The sequence below is a fragment of the Lampetra fluviatilis genome, chromosome 32 (genome assembly GCF_964198595.1).
Source record: "Lampetra fluviatilis chromosome 32, kcLamFluv1.1, whole genome shotgun sequence".
NCBI lineage: Eukaryota > Metazoa > Chordata > Hyperoartia > Petromyzontiformes > Petromyzontidae > Lampetra > Lampetra fluviatilis.
Genome location: NC_136306.1, coordinates 4,868,749 through 4,896,655, shown reverse-complemented (window position 1 = coordinate 4,896,655; position 27,907 = coordinate 4,868,749). Strand labels below are relative to the sequence as shown.

The following is a 27,907-nucleotide window of genomic DNA, read 5'->3' as shown; positions in this document are numbered from 1 at the left end:
TTAAAATAGGGAGCATCGGCATAAGGCACTACCACTAGAGTACACGATATGCATATCCATAATAATGCTATATTATTGTGCCCTATACTTACAATAATTCTAGGAAATATGGAACAATGAGGGAACAACCCAAGGCGAGAGATGATGTAGCGTGGCAAAATAATTCCCGGAACAGCTTTCCAGACTGTTCCGGCTGACACAAAACACCGACTACAATATAAACCTTAACGCAAGACACAGTCAGGCAGACAGACAGCACTTTCAGATGGTGGCTGCAAAGTTGAGTAAGCTTTATTCGCTTAGAACGCATTCACATGAAATTAAACTCGTTTATATTTACTCAGCAGAGTAGGGTCAATACTCCCCACTCCACCCCTTCCCCCCCACATCCCACCCCGCACCCCCATGGGGTTCGGCGTGCAATTCGCTACGAGCGAGTTCCCACGGAGGAGCGGCGGTTCATTGCCGGTGTCACTCATCACCGCTTCCGCCAGCTTGCGGTACCAGTGTCTACGTCAAGGTCAAAGTTCGCTCCCAATCACAGTGGTTTGGCCGCGCCGCGCGCTACGAAAGCGCCGATTCCCGAGTTCGATTTCCCGCTCGCGGGCACCGTCGGTGACGGATATCTGAACCGGTCCTGGGCCTACCCCTCTAACCCCCCTTCCCCCACCTGGTGCTGCGGAGTGTAGAACACCCCAGTGATGGCCAGGCATGTGTGGCTCTGGCCAGACCACCACCTTGTTCGCTGTGCCGGCCTCAATAAGTGCTCGTTAGCAGCGCTCGCCACGACGGCCTGTGAAAGGCTATAGGTGGAATCTTTGTCTATGTGCTCGTGCACGAAGGCATTTCTCTCTCCAGGTTTTCCCGTGCCCGTCCCTCCTCGTGCACCGTCTCCGCTCGTGCCACCGGCGCGCCGGGGTTTGGCGGGCGAGCGAGGATCTCGTTGATCTGGTGCAAGTCATCCTCGCCCGTGACACTGCTCTCCATGAAGGTGAGCAGCTTCTCCGTCGCCCACTGTCGCTCATCCCTGCACGGCGACGGAAGAGACGAGAGAGATGAGAGAGAGAGGTAACGCTGGGGAATTGTTCGCGCTTCCATTGTATACTTTGCTTTTGAAACGGTGGTTGTTACCGGGTATATAACGATTAACTCGACTCTGTCTGAGCGACTGAGCGCGTGAGTGCTGAGTCGGTGAGCGAGCGAGTGCACGATTGTGCAAGTGAATGCATTTTGTGCGAGTGAGCGCTGAGTGCGTGGGCAAGTGAGTGAGTAAGCAAGCATCAGTCGGGACTCGCACACACGAGGAATGACACAAAGATCTCCCATATAGCCTATACAGACTGTTGGGGCAAGGGCTGTTAATGGACAGCACATATGAAGGCCAAGACGTCACACGAGGTGGGCGGCCAGCATCACGAAGAGCTGCGTTTGTGTTCCGAGCGTCGATGTTTACACACCGTACCAGGTACTAATTTGTGGCTGAGTTAACCTAGGGGAGGCCCAGGACCGGTTGAGATAATCACCGGTGTCGGCTGTGAACGGGAATCGAATTTGAGTCGCCGGATTTGTAGCGCGGCGCGCTAACCGCTGCACCACCGCTCCCCAAACACACGCACGCCATCGCAAGCTGCTAGCGGCACGCGCGTCCTTCACCTGTCACGCTCCACCCTCTCCCGCTTCTCTCTGCGCAGGCGGAGACGCTTCTCCTGCGGCGTCTCGCTGCTCAGCCACTGGGACGCGCGCATCAGCACGCCAACCGGCAGTCTGCAGTGGGGGGGAGGAGGAGGGGAGGCCCATTCGTCATCACAGGCATGCGCGGAAAACACCGTGTACGGTTGGGGCCCCGGGTTCAAAACTGTTTCTGTTCAAAACTGTTTCTATTCTACCAGGTAAGGCCCACTGAGCTATACAGCTCTTTTTTCAGAATGCGACCTGGCCACAAATGACAGTTCAACGTAGTGGCTTGTCGTGTGGAAATGTATCGCAGCAAAATACTCTAAACACATGTTGCTAAGTGTGGAGGGAAAAACCGGAGGACCCAGAAAAAGATCCACACGACCACGGTGAGAGAGACACGCAAACTCCAAACATACATCCAAACAATCCCAGATAAACCTTGAGAAAATGCGTCAGGGTCAGGATCGAACCTACAACCTCCTCTATACCAGGCAAGATAGTTAACATCTCCTCTTCTTGGTTCTTTCGGAAAAGTCACGTAGAAGGAAAATCATAAAATAATAAAAATAAAGCATAATAAAATAAGAATGATTTTATTATGTTTTTTTTATTTTTTATTTTATTATTTCCCTTCTACGTGACTTTACCGAAAGAACCAAGAAGATGAATCCCTGCAGTCACGAAAGCTTTAAATCGATAGTTAACATCTCGTTACCGTGGCGCTCATTCATTTCCCAACAGATATTGTCTGGGTCGCTAGGTGGCACGTGACTTAGTAGCAGCCACGGTCATGGCGAGAGGTGTACTCTATGCGGTGTGCCCGGGTGCGGAAATATTTTCCGTGTTGCCTGAACCAGCCGAAATGAAGGCCTGGGTGTCGGGAACGACACCGCTGCCGCCAATAGTCAGAATTGCTCTCGGGGCCCAATCAATCATCCCCCAACCTCCCTCGTTATCTGTCTGTCCAACTGGTTGGTCATCGGGGTTGTTTGAGGTTGTCTGACCGTACTTCGCCACCTTGGTCATCGGGGTTGCTTGAGGTTGTCTGACCGTACTTCACCACCGTGGTCAACGGGGTTGTTTGAGGTTGTCTGACCGTACTTCGCCACCTTGGTCATCGGGGTTGCTTGAGGTTGTCTGACCGTACTTCGCCACCGTGGTCAGAGCGGGTTGATAAAAAGGAGGGGTGGTGCATCGCGGACCGGTTCGGGTATCACTCGCTACTGACATGAGCCATGGCCAGGAATCGAATCCGACTCGCTGGGATTCAATGTGCCATAACAACCATTGTGCCGCTTAAATTGAATGCTTTACAAAGAAGAATGAAAGCTAAAATAAAAAATCGCGACGTTTCGGAGGCAACACAAGCTTTCGTCTTCAGGTGGAACCGTCACAGCACGATTGCTGTATCAAGTAAAGAGTTTAAAGAGAGAGACTTTACTTGATACAGCAATCGTGCTGTGACTGTTCCACCTGAAGACGGAAGCTTGTGTTGCCTCCGAAACGTCGTGATTTTTTATTTTACTTTTATTAATTTTAATTTTATTTTTTACCTACGTGACTTTACCGGAAAAAACCTAAGAGTATGAATCCTTGCAGTCACGAAAGCTTCAAATCTAGAATTAAGAATGAAAGCGTTTATAGTAATGCATTATCTCTTTGCTTAAAATCATCTCCTTTGTCCGTACGTCTGTGCCCGGGGTCCGGCACTACAACTCTCATAAAGAAGATCCAATTATGAACAAACTTTTGTTTGTATAAAGTTGTGTTGCTATTCGGAACTTTCCCAATTATAAAACGAACGAATCGATGACAGCCTCAGCCCAACACTTAAAAGAGACACAAACCTGAGCAATCTTCAAACACGTTTTTCCCAGACAGCTACCCATCCACCCTTCCGTCGGCTTCCAAACTATTACACGGTCCATGCCGCATGCATGCGTTTGCCTCGATTGTACATTAAACGATGCAGGGGAAATCAACGGCGGCTATGTCATACCCCGGTCATCATCGTCGTCGTCATCATGCAGTACGCCCCCAAGGACGGTGACCTCTCTCGCATCGCGGGTTGGTAATCCTTCGGCACGTTGTACCCAGTTGTTATGTTTGATTCCCGCGTGTTTCGCTCGTCACCTAGCAAGACGAGCGTTTCAACGACACAACACCCTTGCACAGAGATCTTACCCCAGCACGGATCCGATGAAGGCTCCTCCCACAAAACCCCGGGGTCCGAGGGACAGACGCATGATGCCTCCGGCGAGTGCTGCGGGTACACGAAGATGCACGCATGCACGCTCTCTCTCTCTCTCGTCTCTCTTTTCTCGCGGCCGTTAGTTATGCACACTCAAACTCTGCAGCGAATCCGCCGCCGCGCTTGCGTGCGGTGATCGGTTACATCGCTGACGTTAGAACGAGATGTCGGCAATTTTTTTAATTAACTTGTTGTTTTGTATCCCGATTGCGCCAGCAGCGTCACGTGATGAGGTCTCCATTCGGATCTGTCAGTGCAACCCCTCGTGTTAGAAAGGGGCCCATGGGAAGCAGATGTCACAGAGCTACGTCCGAGATGTGACCTGGTACACATGATAGGAGGGGGCAGCAGTTTCTCCACCTGGTACCTTGCCACAGTGAGGAACGTGCATCGCTCACGACACTCGAGAACCCCGGTTTAATTATGGCGACTGAAACCCAGATTCGAATCTAAGTTCTCAACGCTGCCAACTCAGCGTTTTGGCCTCTGTGCACTTGGGCGCCCCCTAATATTTATTTTAGAAGGAATGTCGACCATTGGTGACCCCTATTAAGCATCAGTCTCAACAGTAATTGCGGGGGGAGGGGGGGGGGGCTCACCTCCGCCCGTGATGTAATTCCCCACGGTGCCTTTTCCTCGGTAAGCGCCGAGGCCGATTCCAATGCCACTGCAACAGACGGATGGACGGAGGGACGGAGAGAGCGGGAGGTGAGCGATGATGGACGGTGTTGGCTATGCACCTGGCTGCCGTGATCCACCAACACTGCTGCCGGCGAGGGTTGGTGGGTCTCCGCACAAATGTTGTGAAACTTCCTTCCTGTGCACGTGGATAAGGTGACCATACCCTGGCTCGCCAGGAGAAGGCAGTAGAGGAAAATGTGAAATCCACCTATTTTGACCTAAACTAAACTTTGTATTTCACCAGGTAAGGCTCACTAAGCGATACAGATCTTTCTTTCAGAAGCGACCTGGCCACAAAAGATAGCTCAACAAAGTGGCTTGTCATCTGGAAATTTGTACAGAGCCAAATACTCTAAACGCATGTTTCAAAATGTGGTGGGAAAAGCCGAAGGACCGGGAGAAAAATCCACACGACCAGGGGAAGAACACGCAAACTCCAAATATACAGCAGGCGTCAGGGTCGGGATGAAACCAACGACCTCCTGTATTCCAGGCGAGGTAGTTAACATCTCGCCACCGTGGCGCCCCCTGTGCCTTCTGTATTGAATAGAGGGTTCTCTCCTCGCAAGCGCGGGGTTTCTTCAGGTGCTCCGTTTTCCTCCCAGATATAACACCTGAACATACAGAGGACCGCAGAGCTTGGGAAATTGTTGGCGCCGACTCACCACGTGGCTGCTGCCTTCTCGGCGCCAAACCATCGCGGTAATCCCATAACGCAAGCTGTGTTTCTCTGCAACAGTTGATCGAAACTCGACTTCGCGACTTCGCGACTCCGTGAACTCACTTGAAGATGGTCATGAAGAAGCCGACCCTCAGCGCCATGGGGACACCTGCACGGATGAACGCTTTGATTGCCACGTTGTGAACGGCGCGCTGGGGGAAGAGGCGGCACGGTGGGTGAGGCAGGCGGTGAGACGGGGGGGCGAGGAAGAGTTTGAAGAAGGGTCAAATAAAAGATGCGAAACAGGGGCGACATGCGGTGAGTGTGCGGGAATGTGAGTGAGCGTGCCAGTGAGCGTGCCAGTGGGATTGTCTCAATGAGCGAGTGAGTGCGAGCGCGTAATAGAATAAGCATGCCTACGGGGAGCGTGTGACAGTGAGAGTGAGCGTCTGAATGGGTGCGTGAGCGAGTGACCGTGCAGCGGGCAGTGCACGAGTGGCTGCGCGCGCCAGTGCCTAGTAGGGAAGGTGCGAGCGTGGGAGCGAGTGTGAGCGAGCCAGCGAGGGAGTGAACGCACCACGGCCTCGATGCGGTGCGAGTAGACCTCGCCGTATCTGCGCTCCATGAAGCGCTCGCGTGCGAGTTGGGCCGCCGGGACCCCGCTCCCCACGAAGCCGCCGATCAGACCCACGGTGGTGCCCACCATCAGCAATCCCAGCTCCTGCGGGTACGGGTACCTGCGTCCCGCACGCGATCACCCACTTGGCTCACACGCTCACCCCATCGCTCACTCACTCACACGATCGCTGACTCGATCAACGTTCTCACTCGCTCCAAGAGATTTCTCACCTCCCCAGATCGCTCACTTGCTTGCTCATTCGATTGTTCACTCGCTCATCATCCCATCGCTCACTCATTAACTCACTCGTTCGCTCACTCAGTCATCCACTTACTTGTTTATTCGATCGCTCACTCACTCACTCATCTGATTGCTCACACATTTATTCACCTGATCGCCCACTCATTCGATCAGTCCCTCACTCACACACTTTATTCTCTCAACTGGTGAGGGCCCGGGAGCTGAACAGCTCTTTTCCAAGGACGACCATGGCGCAAGATTGCTGTGCTGCCATCTCCTGGCCAATTCGCGTCCCTTTGACCGCTGGTGCAAGGAATCAAATCGGACCCACCCTGTCCAGTGCCCCCCAACTCTCCATGGCTCGGCGTATGGGTCCGCCACTCTGGCCCATGGATCCCGGTGCAGCTGCACGGCGTGCACACTCGATGAACTGCACCACTGCCTTAGAGTGGAAGTTGGCAGCCTTCACGCGCCCCACGCTGTCAAGTGAGAAATCACGACTAACGCCACCGTCAACCCGGCGACCGAACGTCGATCAACGATCACCCGGTGTCCAGAGGAGCAGCAACAACTGGAGCCACCACAACGGCCCTCCTCTCCAGGCAGGCCACACAACCACGCTTTCAGACATGGCGCTGCAACAGGGTTCCTCCAAACTCAACATTGAGGGACCTTTTTCCCAGGCAAAGTACGAGTAACCCGGGAACATTTTTAAAGAAGCATAACATCGACGTTCTCACCCTCTGAGAAACCCAAGTACCCATTGGCCAACAGGCCCAGTCGCTACCACTACCTTTAACTCAACAGCGAGAGCCATCGCTAGGGAGTAGCGGTGGGGGAGGGGGGGGAAGGGAAAACACCGGCACTCACTGCGCATGGAAGACGTCTCGCACTCGGTCCCATCCCGTCTCCTCCTCCTCCGCCGGCCCCGTCTCGCCGGAGGCTCCGGTGGCACAGGGGGTGGTGACAGGGCCCTCGGGCGATTGGGCAAACACGACGGCCGGCAGCGGTATCCGCAAGCTCCTCGCCAACCACGTTACGGTGGCACGGGAGAGCAGCGCATGCCTCTCGTCCCCTCCTCCTCCTCCACTTCTTTTTCCTCCATCTCCTCGGTCTCCAGGCGCCGCCACCCCCGTTCTTGTCTGCTGAGATGCGGCGTCCATCGTGAGGAGTGGTGGTTACTGCATAGGTGGAGTGGTGGCCACTGCGTAGGTGAATATTTATACACATGTATTAAATTGTATATCACTTTTGACTGCCCACCCAATGCATGCACATTCTGCTGGAACAAGTGGACCCCACTCAGCTACGACCCTGGATGCTGTGGAATGGCTACAATGTGAAACAGCTTTGGAGCCAGTTGGTTTCTACAAATGCCTTACAAAACAAGAATTGAATTGTATTTGTGAGAACAGACTGTCTACAATGTACTGCAAACGCAAAAGTGAAGATGTGCACGCTTGGAATCACACTGAGAGACGGGAAGATGAACAGGTGGCTCGGTGCGCCTTTTGGCGTCATCTGCTCCAACACCACGGGAGACTAGGCTCTAAGAAAAGCTGTCTCGGGTGTGGACCAATCAATTTCAAGGACAGTGCATACATTATCAGAGTTGTCTTTTTGTTTGCATTTTGACCGCAAGTGTTGTGGTTAATGCAAACATGATCCCTTGTAAAAAGGTGTCAGTTTTGTTGCCAGATAAAAGGGTAAAAAACTATTACTACAACAAATGTAGTTTTTTAATTACACGAGATGAGAACTCAAAAGACCAGAATGGTCTCATTTGCAATAGTGACCTGGGTCAGATTGGAGCCGACATATTGACAGTTTCGATTTAAAGCTTCGTGACTGCAGGGATTCATCTTCTTGGATCTTTCGGTAAAGTCACGTAGAAGAGAACTAATAAAATAATAAAAATAAAACATAATAAAATTCTCACGACGTTTCGGCCACAACACAAGCAGCCGTCCTCAGGTGAAGAACAGAGCTGTAGGAAAGACAGCGTCCTAATGAACACTGCTGAGCTTGGCAGCGTATTTTAAGCTGGGTGGGAGGAGCAGAGAGCCTTGACAAAGGAGTTTACATATCAACAGAGGAATTTAGCATATTGACGCTAAAGAAATGCTTCTACCCTACTGCCATACAATAAACCGATGTGAAATAACAAGGTATAAACTACATCAATATAATCAATGTACTCAATATAGTCTCCAATAAGCTGAGCTATTAACATTAAGTCACTGGGTATACACTACACTATATAATGACTACCATATAGTGAACCGATAAAAACTAAAATATAAACTACATCAATATAATCAATAGCTCAGCTTATTGAAGAGTATATTGAGTACATTGATAATATTGATGTAGTTTATACCTAGTTTTTTCACATCGATTTATTGTATGGCAGTAGGGTAGAAGCATTTCTTTAGCGTCAATATGCTAAATTCCTCTGTTGATATGTAAACTCCTTTGTCAAGGCTCTCTGCTCCTCCCACCCAGCTTAAAATACGCTGCCAAGCGTAGCAGTGTTCATTAGGACGCTGTCTATCCGACAGCTCTGTTTTTCACCTGAGGACGGCTGCTTGTGTTGTGGCCGAAACGTCGTGAGAATTTTATGTTTTATTTTTATCATTTTATTAGTTCCTTTCTACGTGACTTTACCGAAAGATCCAAGAATATATTGACAGTTCATAAAAATAACACACAAAAACTCATCACGTTCATCATTACCTCCAAGTGTGGCTATTAAAAATAAATATATACAACAGGTGACGTTTCGGGCAATACCCCTTTTTCATTGCACGTATATGGAGAGGCCAGAGAGATAGAGTGAGAAGGCCGGCACACCAAAAATCTGAAATCCATCTGCCCCATCTGTATGGGATAGTGTTTCCCCATCACACGTGTGGGTTTTCTCCAGGTACTTCGGTTTCCTTCCACATGTAAACACAAATTCATTGGGCTGAGAGCACCTTCATATATAGAGGACTGCAGAGCTTGGGAAATTGTTGGTAACGCCGGCTCACACCTTTCCCGCTCGTCTGTGGCTCCTCCTTGAGCCTCTGAGTCGTTCTCTCTCTCTCTTTGAGAGCGAACGAATACCGTGCAGAGGTGCCGTGTTACGAGTTGAAATTATTATCACGGGAGGGGAGGGGATGAAAGGTGGAGGATCATTACCTGCCTATAGGTCTGGCGGTGACATGGCCAGGCGAGTTGGTGGGTGAAGGTTGTCACCCGAGTCGAGTTGACGTCCACCTCTTAACGCACACAGGTGGAACGGAGGGTCACGCAATCCTGCATCATGGCCACAAGTTTCAGACACACGTGTTAAACACTCAACAACACAAAACAACAAATGAGCGGCTGTTACATATGGGGTGTTTAACCATACTTCACCACGCGGGTCAGTGTGGGTTAAAGGTAGGTAGCATTGATGGCGGAAGTACAATACAATTGATTTTGTCAACTGTTATATTGTTAGGGAATAAATTCAGGTTGGTTGCACAGAGAGCAGGCGAGAGGTTTCCCAGAACCGGTTCAGATCTCACTGTCAGTCGTGGTGGGTGTGGAATCGAACTAAAGTTGCTGGATTCACAGCGCGGTGAGCTGATCGCTACACCACCGCTCCACCCTCCCACCCCCCACTTCATTTAATTTCCAGAGTCGGTCATTGTGTGCCAGATTCGAATATTACTTTCAAATTACTCAATTTGGACTCTACACAGCAATCATCGCCTCCTACTGGCAGACTCTTGCAAATGAGACTCATCCTATTCTCCTTGAGTTGTCTCCTGGCTAAACAAAATACAGTAAAACCTTGGATTGCGAGCATAATTCGTTCCGGAAACGTGTTTGTAATCCAAAGCACTCGTATATCAAAGCACTCGTATAACAGTTGTGATCACGTGCCACTCGAAAGACAAAGCGTATACGCGTACTACTCGTATTGCAAGACCTCGCTCGTTTATCAAATTAATATTTATTTAAAAAAATTGCTCGTCTTGCAAAACACTCGCAGACCAAGTTACTCGCAATCCAAGGTTTTACTGTAAACTCTAAACTGGAGTATAGTACCATTTGTGGTAAACCACCTCGTTTTGCAAAAAACACAAACATGCCCTTTGCTGCAAGATACCAACAGCTGCGCTGCACTTGCGAAAGGATTTTTACAAATTATTATTTCACTTGTTTACCCAGGAAAGCCTCACTGAGTCTCATGGCTCTTTTTCAGGAGAGTCTTGCCAAGTTTTATTGCAGTTTGGGGGGCAATGTTGCTGTCATCCAAATTGAGTCACTTTGAAGGTAACATTTTCCACATTCAGATGGTTTGGCCAATACTAGTTACAGTATGTTATGTTTAAATAAAGCTATGGTAGGAAAATTGAGAATTCGGAGGAAACCCATGCTGAACAGGGGAAAGAACATACAAATTCCATGCACTCTGCTGAACAGGCGTGGGGAAAAACTGCTGAAAAAAACAAGACTACATTTTTTTTTATACCAGGTAAAGCCCACTTAGCTATATAGCTCTTTTTCATAATTGACCTGGTCACAAATGATAGCTCAACGAAGTGGCTTATCATGTGGAAATGTCTAGCAGCCGAATACTCTAAACGCATATCAACAAATAGAAAAACCGGAGGACCCGGAGAAAAATCCATGCGACCACGTGGAGAGAGACATGCAAACTCCAAATATACAGCAGGTGTCAGGTTTGGGATCGAACCCACGACCTCCTGTATAGCAAGCGAGGTAGTTAACATCTCGCCGAGTCAGGAATGGAACCCACGAGTGTTACCCAAGTCAAGTCCGTTGAAGCAACCGGTTGCATCAGCAGAGGGAGCCGTGCCCGAATGCATGAAACCTGGACTTCTGCGGCTCTGGTGGAGCGGTGGCACAGTGATTAGCACACTGGGCTTGGAGCCCAGACCACCTGCGTTCGATTCCGAGCCACGATGAACATTGGTGGACAATAACAACAGAGCCTCACCATTCTGGCGAATTGATTGCCCGATGATGCTGGATGCAATTACCAGCGAAACGTCGTGCTACTCAAAAATTGTAAATGTTGTGGTTTCCAGAGGTGTGGACTCGAGTCATGTGACTTGGACTCGAGTCAGACTCGAGTCATGAATTTGATGACTTGCGACTCGACTTGGACTTGCATAACAATGACTTTGTCCCACCTATGAGATGTGGACTCGAGTCATGTGACTTGGACTCGAGTCAGACTCGAGTCATGAATTTGATGACTTGCGACTCGACTTGGACTTGCATAACAATGACTTTGTCCCACCTCTGGTGGTTTCACGCTTCAACACACCGGTGGGCTAAAGCAGTGAACTATTTGTCTTTTGTCAACTTGACACTTTTTTTTGCTGATTGGCCGTGTCGGGTGGTGGAGGGTTACGACACATTTATAAATAACGCGATCTAACCCAAAAACGTTGATTATGAATAATATTGGTCGCGAAAGCCTCCCACGTGTTAAACTGAGTAACACCTGAACCGGTCCAGGGTCTTCCCCCACATCCACCTCGCCCCCTAACTTTCACCAACCCACACTGACCAGCATGGCGAAGTATGGTCAACACAACCCCCCATGTGGATTGACAACGGCTGTCATTGTTGACACATCAGTGGTGTGGAACGGGGTAGAACGCTGGCACTTTGCAATTTAGAGGTCGCCAGCGATACAACACGAATGGGGAAACACCGAATGTGTCGATCGGCAGGGCGCGCGTGTTGGGGTGCAACGAGTAGCTCCATACCTTCTTCAGCGACGTAGTGTGCTGTGCCGAGCGGTGGACGAGCAGGCCAAATATGAAGCCTTGTTCCGGTAGAGCTCCTTCCGACAGCACAGGCGCGAGTAGGAAATTGCACGGCTTCACCTTTACCCTGCTGCTTCAGACCACAGCCGAGACATGTGGAGGAGGAGGAGGGGGTCGCCTTTGGTGGGTGGCTGGACGAGCTCGTCAGCTCGCTCGGCACACCGCCGAGGTCGATGACTGTCAAAAATGTTTAAATGCCAATCGAAGCCGTGAGCGAGGGGGGGGGGTGTCAACGCGATGGGGAGTGGAGGCGTTCGCGAAGCCGGGGTTCGAGTGCAGAGGACACGGGACACGCGCGGCGGCTCCCACCACCACCACGTGGGGTGAGGCCACGCGGCCGCCACCTTACTAAGGGTGCGTGCGTGTGTCTGTGTGTTTGTGTGTCTGTGTGTTTGTCTGTGTTTGTGTGTCTGTGTGTGTGCGTGCGCGTGTTTGTGCGTGTGTCTGTCTGTGTGTGCGTGTCTGTGTGTGTTTGTTGCGTGTGTCTGTGCGTGTCTGTGTGTGTGCGTGTGTCTGTGTGTGCGCGTGTGTCTCTGTGTGTGTGTATCTCTGTGCGAGTCTGGGTCTGTGTGAGTCTCTGTGTCTCTGTGTGTATGTGCGTGTGGGGAGCGGTGGTGTAGCGGTTAGCGCGCTGCACTACGAACCTGGCGACACGGGTTCAGGTTCCCGCTCACGGCTAACACCGGTGACGATTATTTGAACCGGTCCTGGGCCTTCCCTTAGGTCGACTCAGCCTCAAATGAGTACCTGGTGCGATGTGTAAACATCACCACTGGGGAGACAAAGGCGGCCGGGCGTGGTTGTTGCCCACCCTCTGGAGCCGTGCCGGCCTTCATAGGTCGCTAAGGGCACTTGCCCCTACAGCCTTGTGAAGGCTTTCACAGGGGATCGTTGTCCAGGGAAATTGAGTTTTCAGGTCGGCGTTCAGCCGTTTCAATACGGGCACAATGTTTTTCTAACACTTTCTCTCTATTTGTTTGTGTTTCTCCCTCGTGATGGGACTTTGTGGGGTGAACGTTGCGATTTATAAGGGCACGGGGTGACCAGTACGGTCTGAATTGGTCTGTAAATAAGGAGTTGACACCTGTGGTTATATTTGGACGAACACATTTTGTTGGGTATATATTTGACGTGCCTTCAGTTACCCTAAGTCCACGCTGCTTGGCATCGCAAACAAAGGCTATTTCATATTCCCGACGGCGACTTTTGAGCTACTCCTGTATTCGTGAGTTGTCTAAATGTTGCTGCTTGCTGTTGTAGGCCGTGGTGACCCCGGTGAGGTTGTGGTTGTGGTGTTCAAGACTCTCGCTTATTTTGTATTTATCTATGTGGGGAGACAAACGGGTGAATGAGACGTCACTTGTTAAATTGACCGCACCTACAGTCCAGGGGTTGGCTGGTCCATGTCTTGTGTGCAGATTCATTTCTGTTTTAAATAAACCTTGTGAAATGGGGGTCACGTGCGTCTGTGTTATTTTTCTGCTCTACATTTCCACATAAACCACTTTGTTGACATATTATTTCTGAACAGGACGCTCCTGAAAAAGAAGCTAATAGCTCAGTGATCTTTACCTGGTAATATACAAATCTATTAATAGTGTCGTTTTATTTGCAAAATTGTTTTTAAAAGTGATTTCTTTACACTTTCCTATACTTTGCATTCCCATTGTGTTTTTTTGTATTTGCTGTAACGTTCTATGCGCCCCCCCCTCTCTCCCTTTACTGGACACCTGTGAAAATAAAAGAGCTTTATAGCTCATCGGATTCACCCTCTTCGGGTGAGTAAATCGACTCTCTGTTGTATTACATTACATTTTTAAGTATACTAGATTTGTGTTTCTATTTAATTTATACCTGATGACGATTGCTTGTGTTGCAATCGAAACGTCGTATGCTAGTATTTATTATTTTATCTTTATACGTGACTTTACCGAAAGAACCAAAGAATAATTCCTGCAGTCACGAAAGCTCCAAATTAAGTTTGAATCAAAGCGAACAATTCCCGGCTTGCCGATGCAAGTGACACGTGCTCCCCCACGCAACGTGGCCGCGTCTCGCGCGCGCGCACATTCGGTCGCGCGGCGATGACGTCACCGACACGGAGCCCCGCCCACCCCTGCCCGGAAGCCCCGCCCCCTGCCCGGCAGCGAGGCGGAGGCGGCGGGCAAGGCCGCGGAGAAGGCCGCGGGATAGTTTGCGTCGCTCCCTTCTCTCGATCTCTCGATCTCCCGCCCGCCCGCGGCCTCCTCCTCCGTCGTGTCGTCAGCCCCCTGTGCTCGTCGCCCGGCTTCCGTCCCCCAACACGCCCCAGGCGTGAAGGTTTGGGCTGAGCCATGAGCGACAAATACACGCGCGCCGTGCTTCGGGTCGTGGTGGCTCAGGTGAGGTGGTGGTGGTGGTGTTTTTGGAGTTGTTCACTCCGCTTGTGGTGGTGGTGGTGGTTGTTGTTGTTGTTCTCGCTGCCGTTGCTTGCTTTGGTGGAGTTTACGACGAGTTGGGGACTGGTGGATGTGCCCGTTGCAGAGTTGTGAATGCGGTGAGCGTCGGGCGGCTAATGTTATGTTTGGGGAGCACAGTGTTTGTTTTATGCATTTGTCAGTTCAGTAAGTCGACCGATGGCACCTGGGTCTGTCCCGTGACCTGCCTCGACGCTTCACGTGGCCTCAAAGTGCACCTAGCTTGGCACGGCACCCGCCCCTTAGTGGCGAACGCCGGTGGGTGCATGTGTGCTGGTTCTGGTGCTGTGTGTTGACCTACACTGCAGTAGCAACATCATCAATAGCAGCTGACATCATCACGCCTCGCCAAAGAGAAGCAGTTCCAGCCCATCACATTAGGGGCGAGTTGATTAAATGTTTGACCAAATATAACCGGGTAATTTTTAAGTTGATGATTTTGTATGGCCCGCGAATGCTGTTATAGATATCCAAATGGCCCTTGGCAGAAAAAAAGGTTCCCCTGACCTCCAGTATGAGAGAGAAAGTGGCATTCGGATTGTGTGTGTGTGTGTGCATGTCAGTGGACTCTGGATATTGTAGGTGTGTATAGTTGGGTACAAGGGGTAGGTGTGTGTGTGTGCATGCTGCAGAGTGAGTGTGTGTGTGCATGTCAGTGGACTCTGGATATTGTAGGTGTGTATAGTTGGGTACAAGGGGTAGGTGTGTGTGTGTGCATGCTGCAGAGTGAGTGTGTGTGTGCATGTCAGTGGACTCTGGATATTGTAGGTGTGTATAGTTGGGTACAAGGGGTAGGTGTGTGTGTGTGCATGCTGCAGAGTGAGTGTGTGTGTGCATGTCAGTGGACTCTGGATATTGTAGGTGTGTATAGTTGGGTACAAGGGGTAGGTGTGTGTGTGTGCATGCTGCAGAGTGAGTGTGTGTGTGCATGTCAGTGGACTCTGGATATTGTAGGTGTGTATAGTTGGGTACAAGGGGTAGGTGTGTGTGTGTGCATGCTGCAGAGTGAGTGTGTGTGTGCATGTCAGTGGACTCTGGATATTGTAGGTGTGTATAGTTGGGTGCAAGGGGTAGGTGTGTGTGTGTGCATGCTGCAGAGTGAGTGTGTGTGTGCATGTCAGTGGACTCTGGATATTGTAGGTGTGTATAGTTGGGTACAAGGGGTAGGTGTGTGTGTGTGCATGCTGCAGAGTGAGTGAGTGTGTGCATGTCAGTGGACTCTGGATATTGTAGGTGTGTATAGTTGGGTACAAGTGGTAGGTGTGTGTGTGTGTGCATGCTGCAGAGTGAGTGTATGTGTGCATGTCACTGGACTCTGGATATTGTAGGTGTGTATAGTTGGGTACAAGGGGTAGGTGTGTGTGTGTGTGCTGCAGAGTGAGTGAGTTTGCATGCATGTTGTGCGGGTTAGGGCTGGTACATGCGTCTGCAAGGCACATCAGATGTGTTGTCTGTGACCATGCAATACAATTTACCTTCATGTCGCGTTTAAATGCAACCGCATTTGCAAATGCTTAACAGGGAGAAAAAATATAACACCGTATCCGTATGCACATGAAAGCAAATGGGTATTGAGTCTTGACTTAAACAAGGGCAGGAGAGTCAACAGCACGGAGTTTATTTTTCAAGAGGAAGGGAGTTCTAGACAGGGGAGCAGCAGCCGAGAAGGAGCGAAGATTGTGGGCTTTCTAAGACGGAGGTGGCCTTTATTGCTGGGGCGGAGACAACATGCCGAGGAGGTGAGTGAGATGAGCGGGAAGAGGTAGAAGGCAAGATTGAAAGTCCATAAAGACTTTTAAAGACAGCCACTTACAACCTTTAAGTGAATCCGAGACGTTTACAGGAAGCCAGTGGAGGGATTGGTAATCGTGCTCGAGTGACGTGATCATCTGTACGGATCGGCAGCCCCTTGCAGCGGCGATCTGGAAATGAGGGAATTTGTGAGACCGCAGAGGAACGATTTGCAGTAAAAGTCCATGCGAGAGAGGTTATGGAGCCGTGGATTTGTGCCTCGGCAGCCGACGGAGGTAGGGAGAGAGGCCTGCCTCACAGACCCGGGAGAATGTGGTGGGTGAATGGGAGTTCAGCATCTAAAATAACCCCGAGGTTGAACACCCCTATTTTTTTGTCCAACGTGAGAGATGCACACTTGACTTGGAGACTTAATTTAGAACTGACTTTGTTTACCCTATTTGAATGCGCTTAGTTTTGGCAGTATTTAAATGAAGAAAGTTAGAGTCAGTCCAGTATGAAATTGCATCAAGGCAGGCTTCAAGATTGGACATTGCGGATTGTCCAGTGGCTTGCAGATGTGTGTGACAATACAGTGTGCGCATGTGTGCGGTTCAGGGATAGTGTGCGTATGTGTAACTTGTTGAGGACACGTGACTGGCAGATGTGCTGTGTGTGACATAATGCATTGTGAGTGTGTGTGCATGTGTGCGAGTCAGGATTTAGTGTGTGGGTTTGTTGTATGTGTATAGTTGGGAACAAATGGCTTGCACATGTGTTGTGTGTGACTGCAGTGTATGTGTGCATTGTAGGGTTAGGAATATAGTGTGTTTGTATGTATTATGTACGCCACATGCCACTCATCTGTCATCCCATAATACCTGAATCTGTTCCATGACTTCGATACGTCACGTGCTTTGGCCTCACAGTGCACCTAGCCTGGCATGAACATTGGCGTGTGTGGGTTGATATTTGTGGGAGGTATATACACATGTGCACCATACACGTGTGTAAAGGTCTGCGTGTCCTTGCCACTACTCGCGGTAGGGCTGTGTGAAAATGAGAGCGGGTGCATGTAAAAGTCTATTCTATTCTTGCATATGGCAAGCCTATGTTCAGGAGCTAAATGGCAGGTCTTCTAGCCATGAGAGGGCTTCAGGAAAGCGTTTGTGTCGTTTTGCTATTCCTCTGTTGAAAGAGTGTAGACTAGCGGTTTACTTTATGCACCTTAGTTTGGATTGCATGGCCACAGTTCTTCGTGGGTTGTCTTCAATTTTCTGTTTATGAAGGACATGTGCTCATTGGCCGATTGATGTTCTGATGCGGTTGATGGTTACACCCGTGTCTTTGAGCAGTACTGTAATGTCAAAGCCAGGAGGTGTTCATTCTGGACGTCCACTTTGTTCTGTTGTGCTCGTCAGCATTCTTCCAGATCTGCGTTAGATTCTAGGATCCCAGACTGGGGATTGATACTAGAGTCAGCGGCGAGGTAAATTGTTGAGTTTACATACGAATATTTTGTGCCAAAACATTTGCCAGACTAGGGAGCTAGGGGATTGGTGTCAGTTTCAGTGTTCCAGTTATGATGAGCGTGGCATTAATGAATTGTGCATCTCGTAGATTTGTGTACAAGCTCCTGGATCAGGCTGGACCGTAGTAACTCTGCCACTGAGTAGATCAGTGATAAGATGGCAGTTCGCAGCAGATTAGCTGATGCACCCCAGGGTCTTGCAGTTTTCTTGTCGCAGGATGATTCTTGATTTCGTCTTTTCACTGCCCCATGACCTGGGTGATGTGATCGTGAGAGTGAATGTGACGATGGTGACTCCGATGGTGACCGCGATGGACCCCGTGAAGAGTGAGTGCCCGTGGCTGTGGTGCAGGTTTGTCAGGGCCTGGGCTGGGACGCCGTTCAGGTCTGCGCTTCGGAGGTGCTCACCGACGTCCTGCAGCGGTACCTGGAGCAGCTGGCGCGATGCTGCCACCGCTACAGCGAGCTCTGTGAGAGGCGCCGCACACTCAACGACAGCACGCACGCTCACTACTGCGCACATCACATTCACTCATCACACACTAGGGCAGGGGTCGGCAACCTACGGCTCCGGAGCCGCATGCGGCTCTTTACGGGCTGCTTCTTGACAATATGTACGTATGTACAGTATGTACTCAGATGCATTGCGGCTCTTGAAATACTGAATTTTGTACCAAATTGGAAAGAAATGGCTCTTCTTGTTATTTTGGTTGCCGACCCCTGCACTAGGGGAACTGCACAACAGGGATATCCTTTTAGCAGTCCACGCCGAGGGGCACTGGGCATACCAGGGGACACCACACGCATCCGGAGCACCACACACATGGACGGGGTTTCGAATGAGAAGCGTACACCAGGGCATCGCACACATTGGAGACACCACGCGCTTGGGTGAACATCGCACACCTGGGGCACCGCAGAGGCTGGCTGTGACGTTGCACTCCTGTAAGCCAGTGATGTGTTGTGAAACTCCCTTCTGAGGTGCCATACCCTGGCTCGCCAGGAGAAGGCAGTTCAGCAAAAATGTGTACTCCACCTGTTGTACGTATGTTGAACTTCTTTAACACTGTACGTCGCCAACCATGCTAATCGGAGGTTTTCTCCAGATGCTCCGATTCCCTCCCACATGCTAACACTCATTAATTGCCTGATAACACCTTAATATATCGAGGAGCGCAGAGCTTGGGCAATTGTTGGCATTGCCGGCTCATCACGTGGCTGGCTGCCTTTTTACCGCTCTTCTGTGGTTCCTGGTGCCTGTGAGTTTGTTCTCTCTCTTCGACAGTGAGCGAATATTGTGCTGCGCATTACAAGATGAGATTATTGCGAGTGTCTTGGCACTCGGCGGTGTCAACTGAACCGCTCATGTGTCTCGTCCGTGATGTGCGGTCGTACCTTAAACACACTCGTGCCGCGTTCGCTCATTACACTCCTGAGTCGGTTCGCTGGCACTGGTGAGTCGTGACACTGGCGCTTATCAGACATCACAGTCGCACTAATCGGACAACACATCTGCACACTCGTAACATCCACGCGTCACATTTACACGCATCATTACGTTCACTCACTTATGCATTCACTCTAATCGCATCCGCTCATCAAAATACAGAGATTCGTGAATCAAGTGGTACTAGCGAGCACCTTTTAAGTCTGGTCAGCACAATACCCTTGTCTCACTGGTGTTGATGTTTTACATAAATACCAGGTATTCGTATAACGCAATTGTCACCATGGTGACTTGTCATGTAGGATGTTAATGATGACGTGAATGATGTTTGTGTGTATTTCATAGATGATGACGTTGACGTCGTAGTACACACTCGCATTTATATACACTCACACTCATCATATTCACGTACCGCCCTCGTCCCATACACCTGCAATTGCATACACATCCATTACTCGCAGCCGCACTCATGTATACCTTGCCTAACAATATTGCATCTCTATACATAACACGCAAACACTTTACTGCATAATCAGTCGAGAGCACATCAGAGACCCACAACACACACACACATGCATGTACAGCCCCTTTTTTCATCAAATCCACTGCTGGACGAGGAGCTCCCCACAACATGTGAGTTGTGGGGCGTTAATTGCCCATACTTCACCACTCTGCACAGTGCGGGTCGGTGAAAGCGATGAGCAAAGACGTTTGATCACAGTGTGCAGGAACAACGATGAATTCAGCCCAATATGGATGTACACGCCCCCGGCCACAGGAATGTGGAATCGTAGTCTTCCACCACCGGCTCGGGGCTGTACATCCGTTATGCCATTCATTGCCCAAGACGTCGCCCACAGTATGTTATTTTCTTTTAAGGCCACAGCACTCGTTGACAAAATGTGTTGAACGCGAGAATAAATCGCTTGCGCTCGTGGACAAGTGTCTGGGCAGATGGGGCTATTAGCCACCTACCCCGCATGAGCATTAAATGCCTCGCACAATTTGTACAACGTTAGTACAAAAAAAGTTCGCAATTAAACACGTGTTGTGTGTGTGTGTCTGCGTTAACGGTTGTCATCACAATGGGCCTGCCTATTGCGAGGGGCGGGGCCGTGTTGCCTGGGTGGGGGCATGGGGGGAAGAGGAGTGGGGGGGAGAGCTCTGCGTCCCCGCCCCTCCGTTTACATTTCCCATCCCGCACGCGCGACTCGCTCCCTAACAAGCCTCGCCATTGGCTCGAGGCCGCCACGCCTCCGGTGCCGCGGCCAATGGGGAGGTCGGGCTCGCGCGGCGGCGCCTGTGCGCGCTGGGGAATGCAATGGCAGCGCGGCCGTGCCGAGATGGCATTGTCCTGGGCGGGGGAGACGCGGAGATGGCGACCGGTGCTCCTGGGTTCGAGTCCGGGAACCCTGGGGGGCTCGCACCCCCTCGCTGGGTGCTGAGGGGGTCCCTGTAGGTGAGGGGGGATGGTGGGAGGGGGTGGGGTTTGTGTGGGGGGTTTGGATTGGGGGTGGGGGGGTTTGGGGGTGGGGGTATTTTCAGACGTAAACACGATGTTTTGCTGCGCGTGGAATATTGTTGTTATTGACACTTCGTATGATAATTGTTCACCTTCGATAGGGTTGTGAACATAGGCATGCGATGTAATGAGCGTCGTCGTCGTCATCCTCCTCGTGATAAACATAAGCGACATCTCCCTCGCCGTAATTACCAAATCATTAACATAATCGGCTCCGTCATGGACATCGTCGTCGTTTATAATGTCACTTAACGTAATCGACATTGTATTGGGGAAATCGTGACCAACCACAACGTCATACCATCGCAATTAACATCGTTGACATCACCCATCATCGTGGTGTCATAATGCATAGCCTCATTAACATAATGAGCGAAATCGTCATTAAGGTCAGTGTAATTAACAGCATCATTAACATCATCTTTCAATAACGTCATTAACATCAGAACGTTAGACAGCAGCTTTATGCATAACACTATTAATATTAACATCATCATTAATATGATGTATTATTGCCATGCACATGATAAGCATCATCACCTGCGATCATCTATAGCATCACCATTAACATGGTTATCACCTCCAACATCGTTGTCGTCTTCAACAGCAACAGCATCGTTATCACCATCAGCTGCACCATTATCATCAAGACACGTGTTGGCGTGCTAGCGGGTAACGTCACGAAGATTATTACCATCATTACATAATTAACGTCAACATCGCAAACGTCTTTATTATCAACAGGATCATTATTGTATACAATGTCAACATCGTTGGGATCATCTACAACATTGTTAATGTGTTCAACATCGTGACCAACATCATCGTCTTGATGTCAGCACGTGGAATATCATTCATTACTTCATCATTACCATGTCATAATCTGTAAGACCAACCAAAGACCCACATGCAGAAACATCATTACCACATAGTAGTAGTAGGTTTTTACCCTTTCAACTGGTACAAAACTGACACCTTTATACAAGGAATCATGTTTGCAATAACCACAACACAAGCAGTAAAAATGCAAACAAATCATTACCAGATGTTTTTTTTTATCATTGCATAAACAAGACACGCATGAGCGCGGGGGACGCTGCTTATGTCACTAATGTCATCGATCACATCAACCCATGCATCAAAATAAAGGGACCGATCCGAGAGGACGTCCACTGCAGAGATGGAGCAATGAAATCATGCCTTGAGCAGGTGCTGCTCGGTGGATCACACCGCAGGGTCGTGAGAGGTGGCGCCTGCTTGGGGGGGGAGTCCTTCAGCAGTGGATTGACCGTGGCTAATGATGATACGTCAACATCGGCGTCACCCTAACATCACAAATGATATCTTTAAATCCAAATTGTGCGATTGCATCATTGTCAGGCGATTGCAATGTGCGGGTCTGAGAGCAATTTGCTTGCGCAACTAGCTGCTCAGATGTGGGCAAAGCAGTTGCAGTTAATTCAAGTTGCGCGATTTCAAGAGCGATTTCAACCCTCAGTTGTGTGGGGACGTGGCTTTACATGTCCAAGTGGCAAGTTTATTTTCTTTAACCAGATGAGAACTCAAGTGACCAGGATTGAGGTCTCATTTGCAAAAGTGACCTGGGTGAACAAAATGGCAAAGGCAAAAACAAAGTTCAGTAATGGAGCAAATAGAAAGCGGGGTAAAAACAACTGTGTCACGTGAGATATTGCAAATATTGCGCCAAACATTAATCATTGGGAAACAATAAATTGCACGTAGCCTGAGTCGGCTCGGACAGATACTTTTTTGACAAATAGTACAATTACAAAGTTAAGTTACAGAAACATGTATATCGGACATCTATTGTACTAATATGTAAACACACAAGGAGAAACTGCAAAACCATCTTTCACTGCAAGGACATACCTGTGTTGCAGTTGATACCTAAGCCCAGGACTAATTATCTCCTAGTTTTAGACAAGGATAAACCATGACAAGGGCAAATACAATTTATTTTATTTCTACCTACGTGACTTTACCGAAAGAACCAAAGAGTATGGATTCCTGCAGTCACGAAAGCTTCAAATCAAGATTGCAAATACAATTGTCAAATGCAATTGCAGTGCATGAGGAACTCTGCCACTCTGTGTGTGTGTGGTGCCGCGGACAGACGGGCGCACGGACCCAGATCTCGAGGACGTGGGGCAGGCGTTCGGCCTCATGGGAGTGAGCCTGCACGAGCTGGAGGACTTTGTGCACAACCTGGAGCCAGTGGCGTTCGCACACACGCTGCCTGCCTTCCCGGCCGTCAAGGCCAACACGCTCGGCTTTCCGACGGCGGCGGCGGTGGCGGCCGCAAGCGCCCGTGACGCCGCCTCGCGCCGCGACTACATCCCCGACCACCTGCCGCCGCTCGTGTCCGCGCAGGAAGGTGAGTTTGCTGCAACCCCCTGCCCAGGATTTGTCCCAGCTCGCTTTCGCCGCTTTTCCACTGGCACGGCTGAGCCAATCCAGTGTGGGGCGCACTGACGGTACGCATTTTTTTGTTTCAACTGCCTATTTTATGAGCCCAGCCAGAACCAAACTTTGATAATGCTGAGACATCTGAATCAGGCTGCGGGGCCAAGGATGGCCAGGGCTAATGGTGTATGCAACTGATGTCATCATAGCTAAAAAGAAGATCACCTAAACAGGTGTGTGTGACTGAGCGAGCGTGCATAGCTGTCTGTGTGTGTACCATCGCGGCATCTGTGTGTTTCTTGAGGTCACACATTGCGCGTGACATCAGCTGGATGGCTCGGCTTCTGCATTAGAAATACAACCACGTCCATGCCAGGGTGGCTCAGCACGGCCCCGACATGGTCCAGATGTGCGGGTGGAAAAGTGGTATTTGAGTAGTCACCGCCATTTCAATCAGTCACAGCGGAGCCACTATATCCATGGTGATGAATCCCAAACCATAAAATTATTCTGCTATAGCTCCTGGGCTTGTGTACAGGTCCTACCGCTTGTTGGTGAGCATGATGTTGGTGGTTTCGCTCCATGTGCTAGAAGCGTTTTTGGACAGGGTGCCAAAACCACCTGCGGTACAACCTGATAACCACATCAGAGACCTATACAGCACAACCATGACAACCTAATTCGTTTTCTTCTGTTTCCTAGCACTTCCTCTACTCAGGTGCGTTCTGCCTTTGTGATCCTTTTTCTCCACTTTCTCCGGTACTGGGCCATCCCCCCACTCCCCACTTGGAACCACCTCTGTAGGCCAGCCTCTCAGCCTCCGCCCTGGTGCTTCTATCTTCATCACTTTCCTTCCGATGCCATTCTCCTACGACACGTCCGATCACTCTGAGTCGACTTTCAAATGCCTGGGGCCGGGCTAATAGATTGAAAACTCATCTTCGAGTTTGAAAACTAATTTCTTTAGAACCTCTTTTTGTGTTCAGTTTGTTGTCGTTCCCCCGCACCTCCGATTAGCATGGTTGGTTATGTACGGTGCATAGGAAGTTCAACATACAGCTTCGGGATGGTGAAAGGTTCTTTTAGCAACGTGCCAAATGTTTAATACCAAGTACTACCAGCAGAGGGCGGCTTAGCCCTGGGTAATACAATGTAATGTGGCTATCTCTGTCGTCTAAATGCTCACTTTATCTCAATAAGCTGGACAGAAACAGTTGGGCAAGTTTATTTTATATAGAGAGGAGAGGCAGTTGGGCATAAGCAGAGGAGAAGAGGAAGTTCTTAAGCTTGGACAGGGACAGGGAGTCGACAGTGCGGATGGCTGGGGGGCAGAGGTCGCAATCAGGTACCTGATATCCGTACCCTACCCGATACCCGGCTACCCGTACCCAGTCGGGTACGGGTGGGTACCCGTTTGCGACCTTGGTGCGGCCGGGTACGGGTACGGGTAGGCCGTGAGTCACTGGTGAGTAACTGTTTGTCACTCATTTCCCAACGTCTTGTCTCTTTTCACAATTCAAGTTCCTAGAATCAACCCACCTGCGCCTGCAACATGGCTTCATCCCAGAGGTCGCAATCGGGTACCCGTACCCTACCCGATACCCGGCTGGGTACGGGTAGCCGGGTATCGGGTAGGGTACGGGTACCCGTTTGCGACCCTGGTGCGGCCGGGTACGGGTTCGGGTAAGGAATCAAAACCTGTTTGCGACCTCTCACTTGAGAGGTGAGATTATTTTCAATTTGGCTGTATGTAGCGCTGCACACGAAACATTTTAGGGGACAAGGCTGACTATTTCACTTTATCTCGCACAATTAATAAACAGAATATACATCAACATTTATTTGATTGAGATCAGTTCGTCAACCGAAAGTGCACACACGTACTTGGACTTTATATCACCAGGTCAGAATTCAGTGAGACAAAATTATCTCTGTCAAGAGGGAAAACTGTGGTCTTTTTCCATATGTCGTTTGGAAAAAGCAGCTGGTTACAAATTGTTTAATGTTGTAAACCATTCCACAGCATCTGGGGCGCTAAGAGTGGAGTTTGCTTGTTCCACCAGAATGCAGCGGTTTTGTTTTGGGTCATTAATGATGCACGCCTGATGGGTTTGCATCTCATCGCATTCACAGTTTGCTAAAGTCCTTGATCTTAAATTTATGGTTAACAAACGAAGACTTCACGGTGTCTGTCATATTTCCACTGTAGCAAAATCACAGCTATGGTGAGACCAAAACAAAATGTGTCTTAATACATGTGGGGCAATTATTTTTTTCATTTACTTTTGGCTGTATATGTCACAGATATAACTTGCAAACATGCGGTGTTATGGTAAATCAACAGACCCCCCCACCCCTCAAGCCACTCAGACACACCTATAACGTATAAGTGAATAAGTATTACATATGGGCCGGTTACTTTCAAGGTCAATGAATGTGTGGGGGTCATCACAGTTGATGCCACCGTACCGCACCTCCCCATTGTCCGGTCCTCTCCTGCTACATCCCATAGTTGTTGTAACAAAGTTGATACAACCACTAAGATCTCTTCTTACAGTACAGTATTACACTCTCTGACTTTGATCATCAACATCGTTATAATTTATTTGTATTTGGAAATGGGCTTCATACATCCCAAAATGTCTCAGTGCTTTTGGTCTTTTGGTTGCCGTAGTAAGCCAGCATTATGAAGTGCAAAGTGTTTGGATTCAAGAAACCTTTTCAACCTGTGATAATTATTATTATATAGTAGCAGTAACCCTTGCACTGGGGCAGAGCAGTGGTGCAGTGGTCTGCGCGCTGCGCTGAACAGCAATGCCTTTAATCCGTGATGATAGCCTCACTTAGTCTTGAGACCATCTTTTCAGGAGGGTCCTGCTTTGCAATGTATGGCCGATGCCATGAATCAGCAGTACTGATTCCATTAATCAGTAGTTTTGCATCATTTGGCTTTGCTGTGCCGCAAACAATAAGTCCACCACCCACATTTAAGCCTTGCGGTTGCCCCCTCTGGCTACGCAGGGCAACCACAGTTGGCGACACCACCGCAGGGCCTGGTATGCACGCGGGATTCTGCGGGAGATTTGTTTTTGATTGCAGACAAGATTTCATCGCCGTTGCATCGACGCTGTTTACAACATGCGCCATAGACCGATATGTAGTGTTGTAGAGGGTTTGTGATATGGGGTCTGGCAGGGGTTGTAGGGGGAGCTTTGTGATTCGTGAACTCAAGGCAACAGAGAGCCTACTGTGTACGGCTCGCTGTTATGTATTTGGGCTGTACCCGGCGTTGTTCGGCATAATGCCGTTTTTTCTCCAAGCCGAATTATGTTAATGACATATTGACTTGTGAAAAGCTTAGATGGAATACGTCGCTAGAAGGGTTGATGGCCAGTGGTCGAGACTTCTGATAGGAGTGGCAGCCAAGGGAGGGAACGCTTGACCGAGGATTCGTCCACCACAGGAAAGCGGCAAAGAAATCGACTCGTGTGCACATGCAGCACGGATCGTTCCCATCGTGGGATTGTGATATACGGCGGTGGATCGGGGGAAGGCCTTCATCCACCAGTGGATTAATCAGGGCTGACTCCTATGATAATGCCACTCTTCGGCTGCATGGGATTCACACACCACACACGTCACGTGCTTATTTTTCAACCTTGCGCCCACTCACCCGCCCCCTCGTTAAGTTAACTTTGTGGCTCCGCATCCACGCCGTAATTTCATTAGCGCGTAGTTTCTCGCAGAGCCGGCGATCGAACGCTCGCCCGTGGGAACCCGCTCGGACCCACGCCGTTCTCCGCGCAACATTTACTGCCGCGGCCTAATTGAAAACATACCTGTGTGTGCCTAACGTGCACACTCCGGCTCCTGCGTTGCCCATTTGCGCAGCCCGTAGCTCGTTCACGGGCCGCTGCCCAGCGTCAACCTGCCCCGTCACATCCGAGCTTAATGAAAAAAATAAAAAGCCCATAAGTGTTATTAAGGGGAGCCGACTAACATTTGACCCTCGCTTGTAAGTGCGCTTGTAAACTGGCCGTAATAACGCGGCACAAAGCAGCGGGGGGGGGGGGGGTTGCCCCGGGGTCCTGAATGCTAATGAGCGGGAGGGCCTGGGGCATGGCGGACATGTCCAGTGAGCCGTGCGGTGGCTCGTTGGCTCACTCAGTCACTCACCTGCTCGCTCACTCACTTGTTTACGCACTTACTCGCTCACTTTGTTTACGCGCTCACCGTTTATACGCGCTCACGTTGTCTCGCTCACATATTTACTCACTCGTTGCATGAGTTTGCTCGCTCAGTCACGTGCTTGCATGTTCACTCGCTCACTCTTCTCCTAACTCTTATGTTGACTCGCTTACTCCTATGAGTTACTCGCTCGCTTTACACATTTGCGTGCTCACTCAGTCACTCGCCTTTTCGCTCGTTCAGTCGCTTGGCTTATATATTCAACCCACGCGCTTCTTAAGTCACTGTCTTAATGGCTCACTGACTCTCTCGATCGTTTTCTCACTTCTTCATTCACTTGCTCATTCATTCAATCAGTTTTCTCACTCATACTCGCCCAAACACACTCCATTGATTGCTCGCTTTCCCACTTGCTCATTAACTTTCTTACTCACTGACCCACTCACCCCCATTAATTAATTAACTTCCTCGCTCAGTCGCTCATCCACCCTCTCACTCGCTTATTCACTCACCCATCGTGTCACTCGCTGACTTATTTACTCACCCACCCACTTTGCTCACTCACTTCCCCCCCCTAAACCTCATTCTAGCCTCACCCCGCCGTGTCCTCTCTGCCCTCGGGGTGGCATGACCGCCAGCCTA

At 49.8% G+C, this 27,907-nt stretch overlaps 2 protein-coding genes across 6 annotated transcripts in view; one reads left to right on the top strand and one right to left on the bottom strand.

Moving 5' to 3' along the window:
- Window positions 1–387: 387 nt before the first annotated feature.
- TIMMDC1 (translocase of inner mitochondrial membrane domain containing 1) lies at window positions 388–12,140 on the bottom strand. Of its 3 annotated transcripts, none has more exons than XM_078871362.1 (9): window positions 11,907–12,140; window positions 9,313–9,429; window positions 7,000–7,333; window positions 5,848–6,007; window positions 5,394–5,482; window positions 4,528–4,595; window positions 3,862–3,940; window positions 1,654–1,764; window positions 388–1,027 (listed from the first exon to the last, which is right to left on the bottom strand). In XM_078871362.1, the coding sequence occupies exons 3-9, from the start codon at window positions 7,290–7,292 to the stop codon at window positions 823–825; spliced, it is 1,005 nt and encodes a 334-aa protein (XP_078727488.1). In that variant the 5' UTR covers window positions 7,293–7,333; window positions 9,313–9,429; window positions 11,907–12,140; the 3' UTR covers window positions 388–822. The 3 variants fall into 3 exon arrangements, with proteins under 3 accessions (XP_078727488.1, XP_078727490.1, XP_078727489.1); XM_078871364.1 differs by having other exon boundaries at window positions 7,000–7,310; window positions 9,317–9,429; XM_078871363.1 differs by having other exon boundaries at window positions 7,000–7,310; window positions 11,907–12,139.
- Window positions 12,141–12,228: 88 nt separating this feature from the next.
- Window positions 12,229–27,907, top strand: part of TAF3 (TATA-box binding protein associated factor 3) — a 40,403-nt gene continuing 24,724 nt past the window's right edge. The window contains exons 1-3 of one of the 3 annotated variants that reach the window (XM_078871360.1): window positions 12,229–12,320; window positions 18,037–18,154; window positions 22,788–23,048. In XM_078871360.1, coding sequence (XP_078727486.1) covers window positions 22,838–23,048 — 211 coding nt within the window. In that variant the 5' untranslated portion in view covers window positions 12,229–12,320; window positions 18,037–18,154; window positions 22,788–22,837. Of the gene's footprint in view, window positions 12,321–14,109; window positions 14,348–18,036; window positions 18,155–20,491; window positions 20,587–22,787; window positions 23,049–27,907 lie in introns of those variants that run through there. The other 2 variants (XM_078871359.1, XM_078871361.1) reach the window with 2 other exon arrangements.

What these genes read in the sequence shown, in the direction of transcription:
- TIMMDC1 (XM_078871362.1), bottom strand. Translation starts at nt 7,292, where the DNA reads ATGGACGCCGCATCTCAGCAGACAAGAACGGGGGTGGCGGCGCCTGGA. An exon ending in GAATTACATCACGGGCGGAG is followed by an intron (nt 3,941 to 4,527) that starts GTGAGCCCCCCC and finishes GTGTACCCGCAG; the next exon opens with CACTCGCCGGAGGCATCATG. An exon ending in TTCATCGGATCCGTGCTGGG is followed by an intron (nt 1,765 to 3,861) that starts GTAAGATCTCTG and finishes CCCCCACTGCAG; the next exon opens with ACTGCCGGTTGGCGTGCTGA.